Raw genomic sequence first — 20562 nt, 5'->3', positions numbered from 1 at the left:
ATGTGTATTGTGTTATTGTGATGCACCACACCACACCACCTGCACCTTCTTCAAAATCCTAGATCCACACATGTATGTTCACACCCATATTTGATGTGTGTGTGTGGTGAGAAAGGAATGGGATTGATAAACTGCAAATACATTATTTTGTCATTGAATGAAAAACTGGAGTAGAAAGTCGTAATTCATCATCATTTGTAATCTTTCTTTTCCCCTATATATACACATACAGAAACAAACCATTCACAATCAATCCATGGAGGGAAAACCTGAAAAAAAATCACTGAATAATTCTGAATGGTAAGTAAATGCAAGAGGATTCTTTTCATAACCATTTTGCAAGTAGAAAAAGAAGATAACCCCCCAGGAAAGATTTTAGCAGGTGCAGGAAATATTTAAGTATGTGTATGGGATTTTACTTATTAAAATAATCCTATTTGGCACATCTACATGTGCTTTTAAGGTGACTAAAAAAACTCATGCAGGAATTTATTGCTCCCAGGCACAGCATTTATATGTGCACCTGGAACTGCAGCATGTTGAGCCTGGGTGGAGAAGCCCTGGCTGGCAGGGGGCTCTGGGGGCCAACCTGCCAGCCTGGGGCTGCTCCACCCTGGCTCAGTGTGCTGTGGAGGTGCTGACTGAGGCATAAGGGTGCTTCAGTGTGGGGCTAGCTGACAGGCAGCCCCTGCACTGAAGTACCCTTATGCCACAGCTAGCCCTGTCTACACGTGTTGCATCTACCCATGTGTTGCAGCAAAATAAACTCCACCGTAGGAAAGTACTTGTGTCTGGCAGTGCTATTCTATGGTGGAGTTATTAGTTTACTCCATCCTAATAGCATGGTGTGTGTAGACCCTGATGTTTGACTGCAGAGCTAATTAGTCAGCTCCACAGTAAGTATCTCATAGGGACATACCAATTGATTTCAAAAGGACTGCTCACATGCTCAAAATTCTATATATGATTAGCTGGACCTATTTGTGTCACCATTACGTTCTGGACTAGATCCAATGAAATACTTAGATGCCCCAAAATTTCATACAGTAGCACCTAGTGTTTAGGTGCATGGCTCCACCAAACTAGGATTGAGAATCTAATGTTAGGCATCTAGGCTTCAACAAAGCATGGGAAAAGTTAAAGCACTATAACAGCAGCATCAGGGAGTGCTGTGTTGGGGCATGTCATGCCCATTTTGTGCACATTACCTCCTAAAGAGGAAGTAGAGTAGCCAGAAATCCTGCCTCTCAGGAGAGCTTCTTGAAGTGTGCCCAGTGCTATACTAAGCCAGCTATGCTACTTGGGTTCATTTGGCAGTTTTCATAAAGAAGGCTGTATTTGCATGATGTTCCCTAGAGCCATACTGGGGTGGTATAAAACATGCCCCTCAGCACCCTAGAATAGGATGCAAAGCAGTGAACACACTGAAGAGGGAACCACTCAGAGTTATCAAATAAAAGATGCAGAGAGCCTGAATATGTCTGCAATATGGGATATATGACTTCCTCTGCAGTTAAGGTGCCTCTTTCAGGACATCTGGGTTTCACAGTCCAGAATCCTCTCCTAAGGGTAGGGTCCTGCCACAATTTGTTCAAAGATTTGAGAAAAGGCATAACAAGCTATTTTTGGATCTTGGATGGCAGCAGCAGCCACCAATATTGCTCCCCCTCTAAGTTGATACTAGGGCCTAGTGCTTTGATCTCCTATACCTGCTTACACTATTGGAGTTGAGTATATCTTCCTGTTTCTTTTAAAATATACAGTCATTATAATGCCTCTGCTTATGAAATCATTAGAGCAGTCACCCAGGAAATGGGGGAGGTGAGTTAAATTCCCTCCTCTACCTCAAGGACCATATCCAGATAAGCGTGGCCATGTGGTATGAGGTCTGCAGCACCTGCCACTGCCATCTTGCAGCATGGGGGCAGGGTTTGACCCTGGGAGATCCTGGAGTCAAAAACATCCAAAAAAAGATAAGAGCAGCACATGTGGCAGCAGCATGTGCCATCCAAAACCAGAGCCTGGCCAACCAGAGTCACACTCCAGTGGCTGGCCAGACTCCCAGCTGTAGGAGCACCACAGCTACAACTTCCCCAGCCCCCAGGACCCCAGGTAAGGCTGCTGGGGCCAACACAGTTGCTGGCCCTGGCCCCTGCTAGCCCATCTGGGGTGCCATTGTGCACGTGGCACAGGCATTCCCTGGTGACAAGTAACAGAGGCACAGTGTCCCACCGACTGGGGGCAGTGCTTACTGGACTGCTTCTGTGCTTTATGATAAACAGTCCCTGAGGACTGGAACTCTCCCAGGACAGTGTCTTTGAATTCACTGGTGTGCAGTTGTCTAGGTTCACCAGATACAGCGAGTGTCTTTAGCCTCAGCCCTGGTGGTCAGGACTCTCCCATTAGAGGCAGAAGGTGTAGTTTTGAATGGTCTCAGGAGAAGATGGAATTGAACTTGGGTGTCTCATTTTCCAGTGATTTCACTTGGTTAGGACATTCAAGACCTTTATTGCCACCACTGCAGTCTTAATGAGGAAGCAACAACAGGAAACCCTCGCTATTTGCAGGTTCAGCATTGGCAGTTTCAAATATTTGCGAATGCCGAACTCGCATCTTAAATACACATTTCCCCCTCCAACTGGCACAAATATCTTAAATACATTTACAGGGCTCCTGCCACCACCAGGCTCCTGCTGCCACCAGCACAGCCATGCCCTCTCCCCCCCACAGCCACCGGGGGCACTGCGTTCATGATGTTCATAAACGCAGTGCCGTATTCGTGGATTTTTCACCATTCATGGGGATCTCAAGAATGTATCCCCTGTGAATGGCAAGGGTCGCCTGTACAATTGCAGCAGGAGGGCACATAAACCCCCATGGCTTAGTGAGTCTGATCCAGTGGACTAAGGCTAGGGACAGAGGTTGCACATAAAATGGTTTAAGTGATCAGCTAACATATTTAACGATTTCTTTGCCTCTGTCTTCCTAAGTAGGGACCAGTTCAGCCAAACTAGGGTACTTCTGGAGAAGCTGGACGTGTTCAAGTCCGCTGGTCCGGACGATCTTCACCCTAGGGTTCTACAGGAACTGGCTGAGGTCATTGCGGGACCCCTGGCATGAGCACTCGTGGTGCTCTGGCGAGGTGCCGGAGGACTGGAAGAGGGCCAATGTGGTCCCTATCTTCAAAAAGGGAAAAAAAGAGGACCCGGGAAATTACAGGCCAGTTAGTCTGACCTCAATCCCGGGGAAGCTCTTTGAAAAAATTATCCTGGCACACGTCCAGGAGGGCCTTGCGGGGGAATTCAGACCAACCTGGTGGCCTTTTACGATCAGGTCACCAAATCATTAGACGCAAACCTGTCTCTCACCCTATGGGTCGCCACAGGGCTCGGTCCTCGGGCCTGCACTGTTCAACATCTTCATCAGTGACTTGGATGAGGGGGTAGAAAGCACTAAGATGTGGGGGGATGTGGGTGCACTAGAAGGGTGCAATAGGCTACAAAGCTCACATGGGGAGGAAGAACCGGCACCACACATGCCAGCACGGAGACGGAAAAGGAAACCAAGAAGGCCAATCGTACCCTATCATGTCCACAGATGCATTCAGGGAGGTGATCCTCCCCCTCTATGCGGCACTGGTCAGGCCGCAGCTGGAAACGTGGACAATATGGAAAGAGTTCAGAGGAGGGCCACTCGTATGTCAGCAGGGATGAACTGGTACAAACTGGTCAGGGGGGATAAGAGTGACCAGGAATAACGGTCACAAATAGGAGGCGCTACTTCACAGTCAGGGTGGCTAGGGCCTGGAACCAGAAACTAATTGAATGTGATTTAAACCTGTAACAAAACAGAAGCTCACATACATAAACCAGTATCAGACTTAACTGATTTCAGTCTGTGGGGGTTGGGGCGACTGCCTCCCCAAGCAAACCCTGGCTGAGACCAGTGAGCAGGGTTAAACACCCCTTCCCTCACTCAGATTTACTGCTGGCTGCAAGTGTGGACTAAAAATCCCAGAGACACCTGGAATCAAGAAGAGGAAGTGATAAGCAACCCTGCAGCATTCTGCTGCTGTGAATCTGGACTGCAAATCCCAGAGACCTCAGGGGCAGCAGGAAGAGGAAGCAAACACACAGTCCATGCTGGCTGCATGCCAGAAAGCTGTGCTCTAGTGCCCCCTGGCTTCTGGCCTAAGCCACTGCAGGCATTTTGCTGTATTTCCTTAATCAAAGGTAAATGTCTTTTCATTTCTGTTTCAATTGAATCTGTGCATCTTAGACTCCACTCATGACTGGACCACAGGTATAGAGGGCTATACCCCATACAGGAGGGATCGTGTTGGCAAAAGGGGCGGGGGTGTAGCTCTCTATGTGAAGGAAAGCTACATGTCCCTGCAAGCTGATGTTGGCGACCAGCATGGACAGCTAGAGACCCTGTGGGTAAAAATTCGTGGGGAATTCGGCACAGGGGACACAACGGTGGGAGTCTACTACAGACCTCCCACTCAAAGTCCCGAGCTTGACCAGGAGTTCGCCCGGGAACTGACTGAGGCCGCTTGCTCCAGGACCTTGCTTGTCATGGGTGACTTCAATTACCCAGACATCTCGTGGGAAGATCACTCAGCTAAATCTGAGCGGGCGCAAAGCTTTCTCTCGTGCGTGGATGACCTCTACCTGACTCAAGAAGTCTATGGGCCAACGAGAGGCAAAGCGCTGCTCGACCTGGTACTGGCTACGGGGGATGACCTAATCGGCGACCTAGTGATTGATGGGAAGTTGGGTGACAGCGACCACGAGCTGATCACCTTCACCATCCGCCGTAAAGCTGGCAAGTCAGTCAGCAACACAGAAGTCCTTGACTTCAGAAAAGCCGACTTTGATAAGCTCAAGAGGCTAGTCAGTCAGTCCCTCAGGGACCATGACCCCAGGGAGATGGGAGTTCAAGAAGAGTGGTTGCTTCTCAAGGAAGCGATCCTCAGTGCACAAGCTAAATCTATTCCAACACGGAGGAAAGGCAGCAAGAAGGCACAGCAGCCCCCCTGGCTCTCCAGAGACCTAGTGGACCTCCTGTGGCTAAAAAGGAAAGCCTACAAAGGATGGAGGACGGGATTCACCTCCAAGGAGGATTACTCCGCGCTGGTCCGGTCCTGCAGGGAGCAAACCAGGAAAGCCAAGGCTGCAACTGAACTCCAACTAGCTTCAGGCATCAAGGACAACAAAAAGTCCTTTTTCAGATATGTGGGGAGCCGGAGGAAAAGCAAGGGCAATGTTGGACCCCTGCTAAACCAGATGGGGCAACTGACAACTGACGCCCAGGAAAAAGCCAACCTATTAAATAGGTACTTTGCGTCAGTCTTTCATCAGTCACACGGGATGCCCATGCCTGCTATGGGACAGGGAAATCTGGGTGAGGGGGATCCCCTACCCTCCATCAATGCTGACCTCATGAAGGAACACCTTGAGAAGCTGGATACCTTCAAGTCAGCTGGCCCTGACAACCTGCACCCCAGGGTACTCAAGGAGCTGGCGAGCGTCATAGCCCAGCCCCTGGCACGGATCTTTGAAAACTCCTGGCACTCTGGTGTAGTGCCCGAAGACTGTAAGAAGGCCAATGTGGTGCCGATCTTCAAGAAAGGGAGGAGAGTGGATCCGGCTAACTACAGGCCCATTAGCCTGACTTCTATCCTGGGGAAGATCTTAGAAAAGTTTATTAAGGAGGCCATCCTTGAGGGACTGGCCCAGGCTAACATTCTAAGGGATAGCCAGCATGGGTTTATTGCTGGTAGGTCTTGTTTGACCAATCTCATTTCCTTCTATGACCAGGTGACCTATCACCTGGACAAGGGAGAAGAGATTGATGTTATATATCTTGACTTCAAAAAAGCTTTTGATCTGGTATCCCATGATCACCTCTTGGCCAAACTGCCCAGTTGTGGCCTTGGCTCCACCACGATCCGCTGGCTGGGAAATTGGCTTCGTGGTCGGACCCAGAGGGTTGTGATTGATGGCAGTTACTCATCATGGTGCCCTGTGACCACTGGGGTCCCTCAAGGCTCTGTCCTGGGACCCATCCTGTTCAACATCTTCATTAACGATGTGGACATTGGAGTTAGGAGTGGACTGGCCAAGTTCGCCGATGACACCAAACTTTGGGGCAAAGCATCCACGCCAGAGGACAGGCGGGTGATCCAGGCTGACCTGGACAAGCTCAGCAAATGGGCAGACGAGAACCTCATGGTGTTTAACACCGATAAATGCAAGGTTCTCCACCTTGGGAGGAAAAACCTGCAGCACCCTTATAGGCTCGGCAGTGCTACGTTGGTTAGCACTACATAAGAAAGAGACTTGGGGGTCATCATTGACCACAAGATGAACATGAGCCTGCAATGCGATGCTGCGGCTAGTAAAGCGACCAAAATGCTGGCGTGCATCCATAGATGCTTCTCGAGCAAATCCCGGGACGTCATTCTCCCCTTGTACTTGGCCTTGGTGAGGCCGCAGCTGGAGTACTGCGTCCAGTTTTGGGCTCCACAATTCAACAAGGATGTGGAGAAGCTTGAGAGAGTCCAGAGGAGAGCCACGTGCATGATCAGAGGTCAGGAAAACAGATCTTACGATGACAGGCTGAGAGCCATGGGACTCTTTAGCGTGGAAAAGCGTAGGCTCAGGGGTGATCTGATGGCCACCTATAAGTTTATGAGGGGTGACCACCAGGATCTGGGGGAACGTCTGTTCACCAGAGCGCCCCAAGGGATGACGGGGTCGAACGGTCACAAACTCCTGCAAGACCATTTCAGGCTGGACATAAGGAAGAATTTCTTTACTGTCTGAGCCCCCAAGGTCTGGAACAGTCTGCCAGCGGAGGTGGTTCAAGCACCTACGTTGAACACCTTCAAGAGCAAATTGGATGCTTATCTTGCTGGGATCCTATGACCCCAGCTGACTTCCTGCCCTTTGGGCAGGGGGCTGGACTCGATGATCTCCCGAGGTCCCTTCCAGCCCTAATGTCTATGAAATCTGTGAACCCACAGAAACTAAATCAATTCAGCCTTGTGCTTTTTGACTGCCTGTGCTTAGCCCTGATGTGCCCAGAGAATGCCTCCTGAATCAGGTCCCTCAGAGGACTTAAGTAAAGGAGCACTTCCTCCTGATTATGCTTAGGTGTCAGAAAAAGGCCACTCAGCCCTGTCAAGACTGGGGCCCTTCTGGGCACACACAGAGATGCAGCTTTAGGCACCAGGGCCTAGTCAAAAAGCAAGATGTCTATGGACCTGTGGGCTGCTAAGCAAAGATTTTTTGGATTGGAGATCTGGACTTGAGTTCCTAATTCTGCTTAGGTCCTCCTTTAAGCACATAAGTCCCTTTTAGGAACTAACTTTATGACCTCATTTTCAGAGGTGCTGAATAGGAACTGTGAGTACTTACACCTCAGAAAATTAGCCTACTAATAGCTCTGTCCTTTGGCTTAGATCTGTAAAATGAGCATAAATGCATGAGACAAATATTTTTAATCTCTTTGAAAGGAGCCTTATCAAAGCTTATTAATGCATGTTTTGAAGTACTATAGATACATACTATATACACTCATTTTTATTTTCATTTTATTTAAAATTATCTTTGTAGTGTTGTGTAGAGCCCATTAATTCTCTCTATTTACTCCCTCTGGTAAAGTATTGCAGTAAGTAATACAGGTAGCATGCAATGTCTTTGTCAAATCAGGTGTCAGGATGTGATAAGTATATTCAAATGCAATTTAACTTCAGTGCATACAAGTTAATGATCATTATTGCTAATCAGAAAAACACCAGAGGCTAGGTCATAAATAGCTGGCACAAAGGAAGGGCAAGTGATATGCAGTAGGAAAGATAACAAGAAAGAAGATTGTGGAGAGCCAGGTAGAAACAGGGAGGAGTAAAGGGAAGCCAAAAGATGAAAAAACAATCATTTTTTATTTTGGGGCATGGATTTTCATTTTAGCAGTGACCTTTCTCTCTTTTGCATCTCCATTCAGTGTTGTCTCCACTTGTTCTCTTTTGTTTTGTATAAACTTTTTGTCCGTCTCCCACTGCTTTCTATTCTGTATTTGGTCTTTTTGCATTGTCTCCTTGGAGCCCTTCCCCTCTCTCTATATCTCTCCATACCCAAACAATGATGGCTGAGGTCAATAGAATACATAAAAAGTACCTTCTCTGTCCTACATTTTATGATGCAGCATTTCAAATATCAATAACTTACAGCAATAAAAGGAAAATAACTAGGACTTAATGATCCTGCAGAGGCTGGTTTATATGGGTTCATGAACTGGAACTTGGAGAGTTCCCAGCTGAGCTCCTGCTAATATAGCTGAGAAGTGTGCGGGGTTTCTCGGACATGCTGTAGCTCACTTGGAGGTATGTGTTCTAGAGCAGCGTTTCTCAACCAGTGGGACTCATCTTCTAGGTGGGACTCAGGTTGTGGCGGCAAGACTGGAAGTGCCACAGCAGGACTTCTGGTTTTGGTTTTGTGCTCTTCAATCGGCTGTAGGGGAATTCCTCCCCTTCCTTTTCCCCTTCCCCCTTCCCCCTCCCCCAATTGACCGATGGGACCAGGATTTTTTTACCTTAAGTAGATGGGACATAAGGTGCAAAAGGTTGAGAACCACTGTTCTAGAGAACCTGAATCTTCTGGAAGCTGCATCCCACAGGAACCTCACTATTCAGAGGTCCCTAGCCACCCAGGCCTTAGGACTCCCAATTCTTACTTTTCTTGCCTTCTGGGGAGGACCTTCCCTTCCTGCTGGGCTGCTACTGAACACCAGTGCCCAATCTCTGTTGATTTCATGATGTACCAGGTGGCTGCCTTCTCCATCTAGCTGTGGGAGTCCACTTCACCTTGGTTACTTTATTCCAGCATCCAAAGAGCTATAGGACTTGAGAGGAAACAGCCTGGAGAAACAACAGGAAAGAAGAAATGTTCTTTTCCTACAGCACTGCACTCCTCAACTATCTGCAGGAATAGCTGAATCTCCTTCACTGGCGATTTTCAAGAAGAGGCTGGACAGACATCTATATCCAGGATGGATTAGAAACAGCGCCTCATGCATCTACCTGGGAGTTGGACTAGATGACTTGTGTGTTATCACATTCAGATCAGCAAATAATTCTAGAGGAAGCCCTCAGAACAAGTACAATTGTATCTCCAGTTAATTTAAGGATTAGTACTTCTAGAGTTACTAAGCAATCTCACAGATACCTAGCACTCACAGTCAAGGTTAAACAATCACCACATTTGGGGACAGGAAATAATTTTCCCCATGATCAGGGTGTCAAAGACAAGGGCAGGAGGAGCAAGGGGTTGCCTGTCAACAGCAGGGGACGTGATCCATTTCCTAGAACCATCTAAGCATCTTTTGCCCAACAAATTCCCTGCCACTGCAGGGGTCCAAGGCCTTGGTCATACCCTGGTCTTCTGCGCTCTTCCTGTAGGACATGATAGTTTTTCAAGGCTCAGGAGTTTTTTGCACTAAAGGCTCTATGTTTGTCCTGGGCAATGATAGTGAAATAAGGCAAAGTAAATATTCTGGCAGACCTTTCATGACTAAATGTAAATTACAATTGCCTCAGATGGCACAGAACTGGACTTGATGAACCAGGTGGTCTATTACAGTTCTACATTTCCGTGATTTCTATTTCTCTCTTTTTTCCTTCTCCCTCTGTCAGAGGGGGGTTTACTCTGATTTCTGACATCCTAAAAGAGCTGGTGGACTTAGCCAGACAACAGCAATCCCCATCATAGCTAAAGAAAGAGGAGACAGCTACCTGATACTCTCTGAAAATTCAGGGGTCTAGCAGTGATGAGAAGGGACACTAACTCAAAGAAACAGTGGTCTGGCTGGTGGATACAGAGCCTTGGCAAAGTGGTACAAGATAGTGCTGTGAAAATCAAACGCACATAGGGGTAATGCTGGCATCCTTTCCGATTTCAGGTGTATTCAGGGTTCCAATTAGAATGACTTTACCTGTAAAAGAGTCCACCTGAGAAGGTGCTAGGGGCATTGTGGAACATACTAAAATCTACCTAATAATGTAAAATCTGAGAAGAGTGGCATAAACAAAATGGTTTCTTAGAAATTGAAGAGTCTCCCCTTCTATTAATTCAAATTCATAGATTTCATAGATGTTAGAGCTGGAAGGGACCTCAAAGATCATCAAGTCCAGCCCCCTGCCCCAGGGGCAGGAAGTCAGCTAGGGTCAAAGGATCCCAGCAAGATAAGCATCCAAGCGTTTCTTGAATGAGTCCAGGCTAGGTGCCTGCACCACTTCTGGAGGAAGTCTATTCTAGGTCTTGGAGGCTCAGACAGTAAAGAAATTTTTCCTTATGTCCAACCTAAAATGGTCTTGGAGGAGTTTATGACCATTGGTCCTTGTTTTTCCTTGGGGCACTCTGGTAAACAGACATTGTCCCAGATCCTGATGTACACCCCTTATGTACTTATAAGCAGACACCAGGTCTCCCCTGAGCCTGTGCTTTTCCAGGCTGAAGAGTCCCATGGCTCTCAGCCTCTCTTCAGAAGGCCTATTCTCTTGCCCTCTGATCATGCATGTGGCTCTCCTCTGGACTCTCTCAAGCTTTTTGACAACTTTCTTGAATTGTGGAGCCCAGACTTGAATGCAGTACTCCAGCTGCGGCCTCACCAAGGCTGAGTACAGCGGGATGATGACATCCTGAGATTTACTTGAGAAACATCTATGGATGCAAGCCAGAGTTTTGTTTGCTTTCCCAGCTGCGACATTGCATTGATGGCTCATGTGCATCTTGTGGTCAATCATGACCCCCAAGTCTCCTTCAGCTATAGTGCTAGCAAGCATAGCACTGCCGAGCCTATAAGCATGCTGTGGGTTTCCCCCCACACACCTCCCCCAAGGTGGAGTAACTTACATTTATCAATATTAAACGTCATCAGGTTTGTACCCTCCCGCTTACTAAGTTTATCCAAGTCATCCTGGATTGCTAGCCTGCCCTCTGGTGTGGACACTATGCCCCAAAGTTCAGTGTCATTGGCGAACTTAGCCAGTGCGCTTCTGACACCAATGTCCACATCATTGATAAAGATGTTAAAAAGAACTGGTCCAAGGACAGAGCCTTGGGGGATGCCACTGGACATGGGGTGCCATGATGATTCACTACTATCAACTACTACTCTCTGGGTCCAACCTCGGAGCCAATTACCCAGCTGTCGGACTGTGGTGAAGCCGAGGCCACAGTTGGCCAATTTTTCTATGAGGAGGTCATGGGACACCAGATCAAAAGCTTTTTTAAAGTCCAGATATATGGCGTCAATCTCTTCTCGCTTGTCCAAGTGATATGTCATTTAGTCATAGAAGGAGATGAGATTGGTCAGGCAAGACCTACCTGTGATAAACCCATGCTGGCTGACCCTCAGGATGTTTCCCTCAATCAGCTTATGCAGAAGGGTTTTCTTGATCATTTTCTCCAGAATCTTACCGGGGATTGAGGTCAAACAGATTGGCCTGTAATTCCCAGGATTTACTTTTCGCCCTTTCTTAAAGATGGGTACCACATTGGCCTTCTTCCAGTCTTCAGGTACTTCACCTGAGTGCCACGAGTTTTCAAATATTTTTGCCAATGGTTGGGCTATTCTAGGGTGTAATCTGTCAGGACCAGCTGACTTGAAAGTGTCCAGCCTCTCAAGGTGATCCTTTACTAGATCAACACCGATCCTGGGTATAACTACGCCCTCACTCTGGCCGTCCCACATCTTGCTAGGCAGGGTGGTCCCATTGGACTAATGAAAGACGGACATAAAGTACCCATTAAGGAGACTGGCCTTTTCCTGGGTGTCAGCTGTTCCATTTGGTTCAGCAAGGGTCCAATGTTAGCCTTGTTTCTGTTCTAACTCCTACATACCTGAAAAAGGATTTTTTGTTATCCTTGATAAGTGAAGGCAGAAATGAGTCCTTGTATTGGAGCACTGTCTAGAGCTCTGCCAGAACTAGAATTTCTATTGCAGGAAAAAAAGATGGCGATTTCAAAATTTATTTTCATTCTTAGAATGTTGACATTTCTGTGACACAATAAATCTCAGGTCAATCAGAAGGTTTAATAAATAAATAAGAGCATTTTTAAATGAAAAGTCATTTCAAAATGAAAACTCAGAATATTCCATTCTGAACAGGGAATACTTTAACATCATCAAAATATTTAGTTCAATTATTTTTTTTGAAAATGGAAAGGCTCTGTTATTTACATTCCTTTGGAAAATTAAGTATTGATGGGACAGCATTTTCCAGTGGAAAACATTCCATCAGAAAAGCATCAATTGGTTGTTAGTTCTGGCCACTCAAAAATCAGGATTCTGGCAAATTTCAGTCTGCAGCTTCTACCCATGTCATGACTCAGCAAAGGAGAATGATGCAGGAAACAGAACTGTGCAGAGTTGAACCATAGACTGGAAATGTTGTACATACATCATTCTATGCTATTTGCATATACTCCAGTTATATATACATGGAAATAATGACTGATTTGTATATCATTATTAAGAATGATGCCCCCATACCTATCCTGCCATTTCCCTATATCAATTCTCCATTATTTGCACTGGCCATTAGTGTGCTTCTGAATTCACTGTCTTTGGGCTCCTACACACATGCAGGGAGCTGGCTCAGACACACTGGAAATCTAGTGCGTTGGAGCAGACTCAATTAATTTGGTCTGCTGGAGCACAGAAATAAACAAGTTCCAGAAGACTCTGGTGTCATGTGCAATCAATGTAAATGCTCTAAGGAGGCACATTCAAAAATGAGCTTCAAGGTGTTGTACATTAAACTTTACCCCTTTATACTCTGTTAAGCCCATTTACTAGATTGTACATGAGTGTAAAGCAGGCTAAGTTAGTGTACTGTGTACACTGAGGAAGAGGAAGGAGGAGTAACAACATGGGTAGTAAAGAAAAGGCTGTCTGGCTTTAATTTACACTATCTTACATATCCTATTTTGTTTTTCTTACCATATCCCTTTTCCTGGCATTACACTGAGCTAGATTCCATTTAACTTAGCTATATACTCAGTGAGCCAAACTCAGAGGTGATGTGTAATAAGGAGTGCTCATGTCTTGTATGCAAATGATTGGGAACAAGAATCTGAGTAAAGCTGAGGAATCTGGAAGGATGTTTTACCAACCTGTACTTATTATTCCATGTCTCTATAAATCTCCCAGAAGTAAAAAACATAACACCACCCCAAAACCAAACACTCCTTCCCACAATGTACAACCTTTCCACTCCAGGAATTTTTTCTGATTTTTTTCACTGCAACAGAGACAGTTCAAACTCTGCTGATGCTACTGTCCAGATTCCTAACTCTCTAACACAGGGGTGGGCAAAATCTGGCCCACAGACCGGATTCAGCCTGCCAGCTGATTGGATCTGGCCAGGGGGTGGGTACCCACCAAGTAAATGGATCCTGCCCACAGATGGGTGATGACTCCAGCTTCAGTAGCCATGTTATGCCAGGTGGCCAGAGCTCCTTCCAACATGTTGGGAACGCTTTCTCTTTCTCTTTGGATCAAGGCTGCCACCAGAATGGAAGTGTGAACCTGCCCATAGGTGTAGCATGGCCACTCTTCCCCTCCTCCCTTGTCCGCCTCCCCCCCCACCGCCCAGTCTGGATCTGGTGGCTGCCCACCATGTCCACAGCTGCCCAAACACAACTGGTAGCTTTCAGGTCAGGGCTCTGGGTGCACAGGGGGAGAGTGGGGTGGGGATACAGTGGGATGTGCTATAGCTACAGGTGGATTCAGGCTTCCACGCTGGTCACAGCCCATAGATATAGCTCACCCTGACCCACTCCACATCTAGGGCCCTGACCTGGAAGCTGCCAGCTGCATTTGGACAGCTTTGGACATGGCTGGCAGTGGCCAGGTTCAAACTCAGGAAGGTGTGGGGCTCAGTAAAGCTGTGGGTGGGTGGACTCCAGCCATGGGTGGGGAGGCATGCTAAAACTGCAAGCAGGTTCAGGCTTCCAGGCTGGACACAAGGGACCAGCAAAGCTTCCAGCAAGAAAGAGGGGAGAGGGAGGAGGGGGGAGAGGTGTTACCCTCAACAGGTCACTACAACTTATTAAGTGGCCCACCAGCCCAAATAACTGCACCCCAGCTCTAGAGGGGTATCAGTAAAAAGCAAGGGAAATGTCTCAAAATTTCCAAGGAGCAAAGTCTGGGGTTCTTAATAGTCTCCCAATAGTTAAATTTCTGCAACATATTTATTATTGACTCTGTTTAGAAACCTTGGATACAGCTATTTAATACTTTATCATGTAGAATTCTGTAACCTATAGGTTTTGTGCATCTCCCTATATTGCAATTTTTTATATTTCCTTTCTGGACACTTCAATAGCACTTATAATTGAACTATGTCAGGCCAGACCTAAACTACAGGCTTCTATCAATGTAGCTACATGGGTCATGATCATTCCCTGAGCAACACAGTTGTGCTGGCAGAAGCACTTATTGCAATTATAAAAGCAAAATGAGGCTTGTATTGGTGTAGCTTGTTTTCTTCAGAGAGATGGTGGTAGTTTTACTATAGAGGTATAAAGTAAAGATTCAGTAGTAGAGCTGCATTCAAACTAAGAGTGTACTGGTATTCTTATACCAGTGAAGCACTTATGAGTGTGTGTGTGTGTGTGTGTGCGCGCACGTGTGTATACAATATATATATATTTTCACTGTCTCACAGACCTCCTGTGGTGGTAGGCAATGTTACATGCCTTAACATAGACCCAGGTTTTTGGCATCTTAGGGTAGGAACTAAGGGGGACTGATCAGAGGTAACTTTATCTCTTCTCTATACTTCCTCCACATAATTTGGGGATGGCCAGACAGCAATTTGATCCCAGCACAAATTAGGATACATCAGCCTTGTAAATTGTGATTCCTGGCAGTGGCATGCTCAAGCAAACCGCACTGTTTTGAATAAGCTGTCTCTGCACTGGAAGTATAGTGTGATACTTTGAGCACGAAAAGAAGCAATGCTGAACGAGTGCAAATTCACCTGCTTACTTTGTTCTGTAGATATAGTTAGCTTCCTGCTTAGGAACCAGGCTATGCAGAGCAGCAGTAGCATAATAAACAGTGGGTGACTGGGGCCCCAGCCCCAGCTGCCCAAATAGAGGGGGCAGTAACAGCTTCCACCCCAGCCACTGTCTCTGTGGAGCATTGCTGTGAGCTGCAGGGAGCTGCTGCAAAGAACGGTAAATCAATTTTGTAAACATGGCTTTAGAACAGCTCTGTGTTGCAACTGCTGTATGGGCCTTGAGTTGCCTCTACAGCATTTGGGATTCCTCTCTACGCAGGGGTCTACCTATTCTAACTAGGAAAAATCAGCTTTCCCACTTAAGACACATCCCAGTTTTCTGAATGGTTGATTTTGGGAAAGAGGAACATGTGGTATGTGAGTAAATATAGCATGCTGAATGGCTCCATTTTACAGAAGTCTCAGGGTAGCCCATGTGATATATGAGATAATTTCACACACTGCATTCTGAGCTATCATCAGAATAGTATGAAGTGTCAGTGACAGAGGGGGAATTTGTATTTTTAAAATGGTTAGATACATTTTTTTTTCTCTGACAAAGGTCCCTCACAGGCTGGATATTGGGATCAATTCAGCACAGAAATCTGGGCTTAACTTAGTTTTCATTTTTGTTATGAAAGTCATCATCACTATAGTGCCAGCTGCATAGCAGATAGACTGTGGCCTCAGCAGTATAGAGGTTAATGAAGAATTGAATCAACTTCTAAAGAGGTTTGTTTGTTTGTTTCCAGCTTTCAGTCAAACAGTTATGGCTGCTTCCAGGACCCAATACTTTAAAATGGAGTTGTTGCACTCTTTTTACCCCACCCTGTCCAAAATTTCTCCTTGGACATTTTACGGAAATTGTTCATGGCAAACAGTGGTTCTCCACCTTTTCAGACTCAAGGCACTCCCTCGACATGCTCAAGGCTGGAAAATGCCAGCTATTGGTTTTCACTTGTTTTTTTGACTATGGAAAAATTATGGAGCAATTCTTCTTTTGCAAAGAGCTCAGAAAGACCACACCAGATCTGAATGCTTTTGAGACTATAGATTCCTATTTGAAATCTCTGTGTAAGGGGTCTAGTCAGATGCCTGATGAATCTGCTTGACATGCCCAATGCAGGAGTGCCACAGCTTGTTACAAGTGTTGTCTAAGTTGGAATCCAAGTTTACAGCTTGCTGCTTTCTTCTTTCTCCCTTTGGTTCCACCCTCTGGATGAAAGCCGCTTCATGTTGAGCTGCACCCAGTGCCAGATGTTCCCACCAAATCAGATGGGATTCCACAGACTCCTTGCAGCTTTCTACATTGAAGTTGAATTACTTTATATCATCATTTTTGCACAGGGACACCACCCGAGAGGGCAATACAACTTTCTGGAGCCACCTCAAATCTCACTGTACAAAATTGTCATAGGGATACACATGGGCGACTGGTTCCACCTTAGCAACCAGTCAGTGACGGGGGGGGGCATAGCCAATCTCGCTGAGGGGGGAAAGGGTCCCCCCATGGCAAAACTTACCGTACAGCGAGCGGCTGTGCTGCCCCCAAAAGCAGCTGCAGCCTACATCTGGCTCTCACACTTCCCGGCCAGCACTCACAGGTGGGGGCATCCCCACTACCCATCGCATAAGCAGGGAGCATGGCCGTTCAGGGGGTGCACCAGCACTCTCAGGGGGTGCACGCGCATCCCTGTGTACCCTCTACGCGTTGCCACTGGGGATACAGCCTTCTCCCATGCTCCTGACAGGGCCAAGCCATCACAACCTCTTCTTGACAGTGGTGTCTAAGTCTGACAGTCCTGTGCACTCTAGCACCTGTGTTTGGTATTTTGTCTTCCCACTTTATTTTCAGGATCCTATACCAGCATCTCATGTGGAAGCTGTTTAATCCCCTGATGTGCCTAGCATATGTAGTCCATATTTCTGAACCAACATGCAAGTCTCATAGATTCACATTTAACAGCTTGCTGTTATTCCATGCAAATTTCTGTAATAGCCCAAAATTCTTAGCTGCTTTTCCAATTCTTTTAGTCAGTTCAGTCTGAAGGCCAAGATTTCTGCTGATCATAAAACCCAAATTGAAAAAGCTGTCAACGACACCAAAAGATTTGCTCTCCAGAGTGATGTCAAGTATTGGTTCTGCCACCCCTTGGTACACAATCACAGTCTTCTTGAGACCAGTTGTCAACCCAAAGCTCTTGCGTGACTCAGAAAATCTGTCTAAGAAATTTTGCAGGAAAGATTCACTGTTGGCAACCAAAGTTGCATCATCCACAAACAGGAAATCTCGCAGAACAAGCTCTTTCACCTTGGTTTGCACTCTAAACTTTGTAATCATAAGCCTCCATCTAGTCTGATTCAAAGATAAATGCCATCATTGCTGTCCTTGAATGAAGAAGCAGGAATGAAAAGTAGATATTAAAGAGCATGGGGGCTAAGACATATCCCTGGTTTCACCCTGTTTCACTCCATATATTTGTTTAATAAAAGGAGAAGTGAATTACCAGGCAAAGTTGATCTTTTGAAAGAACATGATTTCGGAGAAGAGAGGAGTTTCTGAGGAGGCATTCATATATCATGCAGTAGGCCTAAGGAAATAGAAAAAAAACACTCTTGACAAGATCTTTGAAGTCCACCCCTAAAAGATGATGAATCCTTTCTTGAGTCATGAACACTGGATATTGCATAAAGAGAAAGCTGTAAGTGATTAGAATTTTATAAGAGGAACTAATGTCAGGGAAGTAAAAACATTTTCCCCTTGCCTCACCCCACTCCTACAATAATGTAAAAACCTCTTTTGCCACTGGAAGATCCCCAAAATCTAAGATGAATGGATAGACAACACATCAGTCTTTGAAACTTAAGAATCTTTGAACAGACATCCAGCCAGGATATACATTTTTTTAAGGGAAAAAAAATCTAACCTCAAGCAATCCAATGTCCTATGAGGAGGCCCTTTCATCTCCCTCCTTCCCCATGTACTGTGACATGAAGTCCTTGAAATGACAGTAATTACAGATTAATAAAGAACCAGGAGAAGGGCTTAGCTAGACATTGTGCCCCAGGGACATATGGTTCTGAGAACTGTGATGACAACACTGGTCTTTCAGAAAAACACGCAGCATCACAGCTCTGCCATGAGCAGTATATGAAAAACAAGATAGAGATGATTCACATACATGAACAGCCAGCAACCTGGGAACAGTACAGTTGTCAGTAACCTGTAGGAAAGCATCAATCTCTTGCAGAAAATAAATTCCCAATTTGCTTATTAAATTAAGATTGTAATACCTGTTCAACCATGAATATTAACCGCACCATGGTTTAAAATTACTACTGACAGTAACATTAAATGTCATACATATCTTCCCCTGTGACCGTCATAGTTTTCTTTATTGTACCTTTTCCCAGAAAACTGAAGTCCATTTTTTTCTTTAAGGACCAGTTCAGAAATATGACAATATTTACTTTTGAAACTAGATTTCTCTGGACACCTTGGGGCTCTGCTCTAAATATAAATCACCCATGCAGCATGCTTGTCAGCTTAGCCCAGGCATGTCAGACAAGTTTTTTTTTTTCAACTAGACGCAAGCGAACCCTTTATAAAAAAAAACTGTATAAGCTTGAAAAACAACTAGGCTACTGTCATGTCTTCTTGAGATTAGGAAACAAAGAAATACCTTGCTCCTGTATGTCTTTTTCATACTACTAGTAAACTGTCAAGTTGAATCATTTTCTCCCCCCATGTGCTTGCTGATCTGATATGCTCCTGCTATTGATTTCAATGAAGTAAATAGGCATTTTGGTGTAACTTCAATAAGAACAAAATCAGGACCTTCTATTGGAGCAAATACAAAACATAAGGTTCTTAACACAAATCTTAAAAGCTGGTTAATCAACTGCAATGTGGATAATCTCTGAGAAAATGCAAAATGGTAAAAAATAATAATAATGGGTATTATCAGAAAAAATGGTAAACTGAATCTGATTCAGGCTGGTGCAGACTGAAAACTTGTCTTGACATATATAATGACTAGTTGCTGGCCAATGTGATATAACATCATGTTTTCAGTCTAACTGCCAGTCCACGTGACAGAAAACCCTACCTTAATTGTCAGCCTTTGATGGCAACAGCATCAGCATCAGCAGAAAGTCAACACAAAGGGCATTTATAGACATGCTCCAGGAGGTGGGGGGGGCCTTTAATTAGTGAAGCTGCGAGAGTCGCATTACTTAAAGTGCCTGGAGCATCACATGTGTCAGCATCCCCGTGCTGAAATCACGGTGGCAGGACGCTTTAAACTAAAGCTCATGGAATGAGCTTTAGTTTAAAGTACCCCACAGCCATTTTCAGCATGGGGACACTGATCCACATGATGCTGGAGTCTTCTGGAGTGTGGTAATTACCACACTCCAGCAGACTCAGTTAATTGAGTCTGCTCCAATGTGCTGTAATTACAGTGAGTCAGAGCAGCCTCCCTGTACATGTATAGGAGCCCATATATTTCCATTGACTTCAACAATCTTCCTATTCTGTACATGCAGACAACCAGTGCACCCAAGTGACATTGCTCTTGTAGTTTTGAGTAGCAGTGCATCAGTTAGGAAGAGGTGCAGAAACTTGATCTATTTTCTCTGCTGTATGTACTCTGTAGAGAAACAATGGACTTGGTCCCTACGCTTGTCAATACAATGCTTTACCACTACTACATTCACTCAGCCACACACAAAAGGAAAAAGAGAGAAAGGGGGAAATCCACAAACCTTCAAGAATTACCAGTATTTTGTACAGAGGTGCCTTCTAGCTCTAACTAGTGATGACATTAGCATGTTCACTGGTGGTATTCCATCCAGAGTGGCTTTTGAATTTGCATTTTTTTAACTTTCTTTTAAATTTAGGGCACAGTACAAATTTATTAATCCCTAGGATCTCAGCACATCCTGTATTTTTTTTAAATATACAGAACTATTTCCGTTAGTGGTTGCAGGTCCTAACAGGACTGACACTTATTTCTGTCGAAACCTGGGCAAGAATACTGTGTAATACAAGCCTCCATCCAGCTTTCTCCCCTATGACACCCCCACCTCTGCATGTCCACAATAAACCCTATTCTGCCTCCCATCACCTGCCTCTGACTTTGCACCTGTAGGCTGTGGTTAATGTCCCAGTTTTGGAGGCTTTGCAGCCTCAGATGCTTACACAAATAGATCTGGAAACCAGGAAATAAGATGAGCAAGGGAAAGGTACAATAAGGAGAGGAATGCAATCAGTGAGCTTGGAGTAAAACTAGGGAATTCAATGTGTGCCATGGCTTGCAAGGGCTAGCTCAAAACAAAGTATGGATGTGGGGAGCAAGGATTAGAGTGATAGATGATATGCCTGAGGACTGGGTCCCCAGAGTGGTCTTTTTCGCTATATAGATTGCCTGCTTAGTTTCAGACTGCCACTGGCTTCTTATTTGAGTATGCTCCAATTTGTTGTAAAG

The 20562-nt window shown here is 45.5% G+C and overlaps 1 protein-coding gene across 8 annotated transcripts in view; it reads left to right on the top strand.

Annotated features, from left to right (window-relative positions):
* LOC149865811 (uncharacterized) overlaps positions 1–20562 on the top strand; it is a 33720-nt gene that overhangs the window by 8577 nt on the left and 4581 nt on the right. For 4 of the 8 annotated variants that reach the window (XR_016441787.1, XR_016441786.1, XM_090042486.1 and 1 more), the window contains exon 2: positions 233–300. The exons of 2 other annotated variants lie outside the window; for them this stretch is intronic. Coding sequence is in view for 4 of the 6 variants with exons in the window: in XM_090042486.1 (XP_089898612.1) it covers positions 233–300 (68 nt within the window). In the remaining 2 variants the exon portion in view is untranslated. Of the gene's footprint in view, positions 1–232; positions 301–15825; positions 15919–20562 lie in introns of those variants that run through there. 2 more of the 8 variants (XM_090042488.1, XM_090042490.1) reach the window with 1 other exon arrangement.

The sequence above is a fragment of the Crocodylus siamensis genome, chromosome 4 (genome assembly GCF_052110815.1).
Source record: "Crocodylus siamensis isolate JL-2025a chromosome 4, ASM5211081v1, whole genome shotgun sequence".
Lineage (NCBI taxonomy): Eukaryota > Metazoa > Chordata > Crocodylia > Crocodylidae > Crocodylus > Crocodylus siamensis.
The sequence above is the reverse complement of the archived record's forward strand: the minus strand, read 5'-3'. Positions and strand labels throughout refer to the sequence as shown.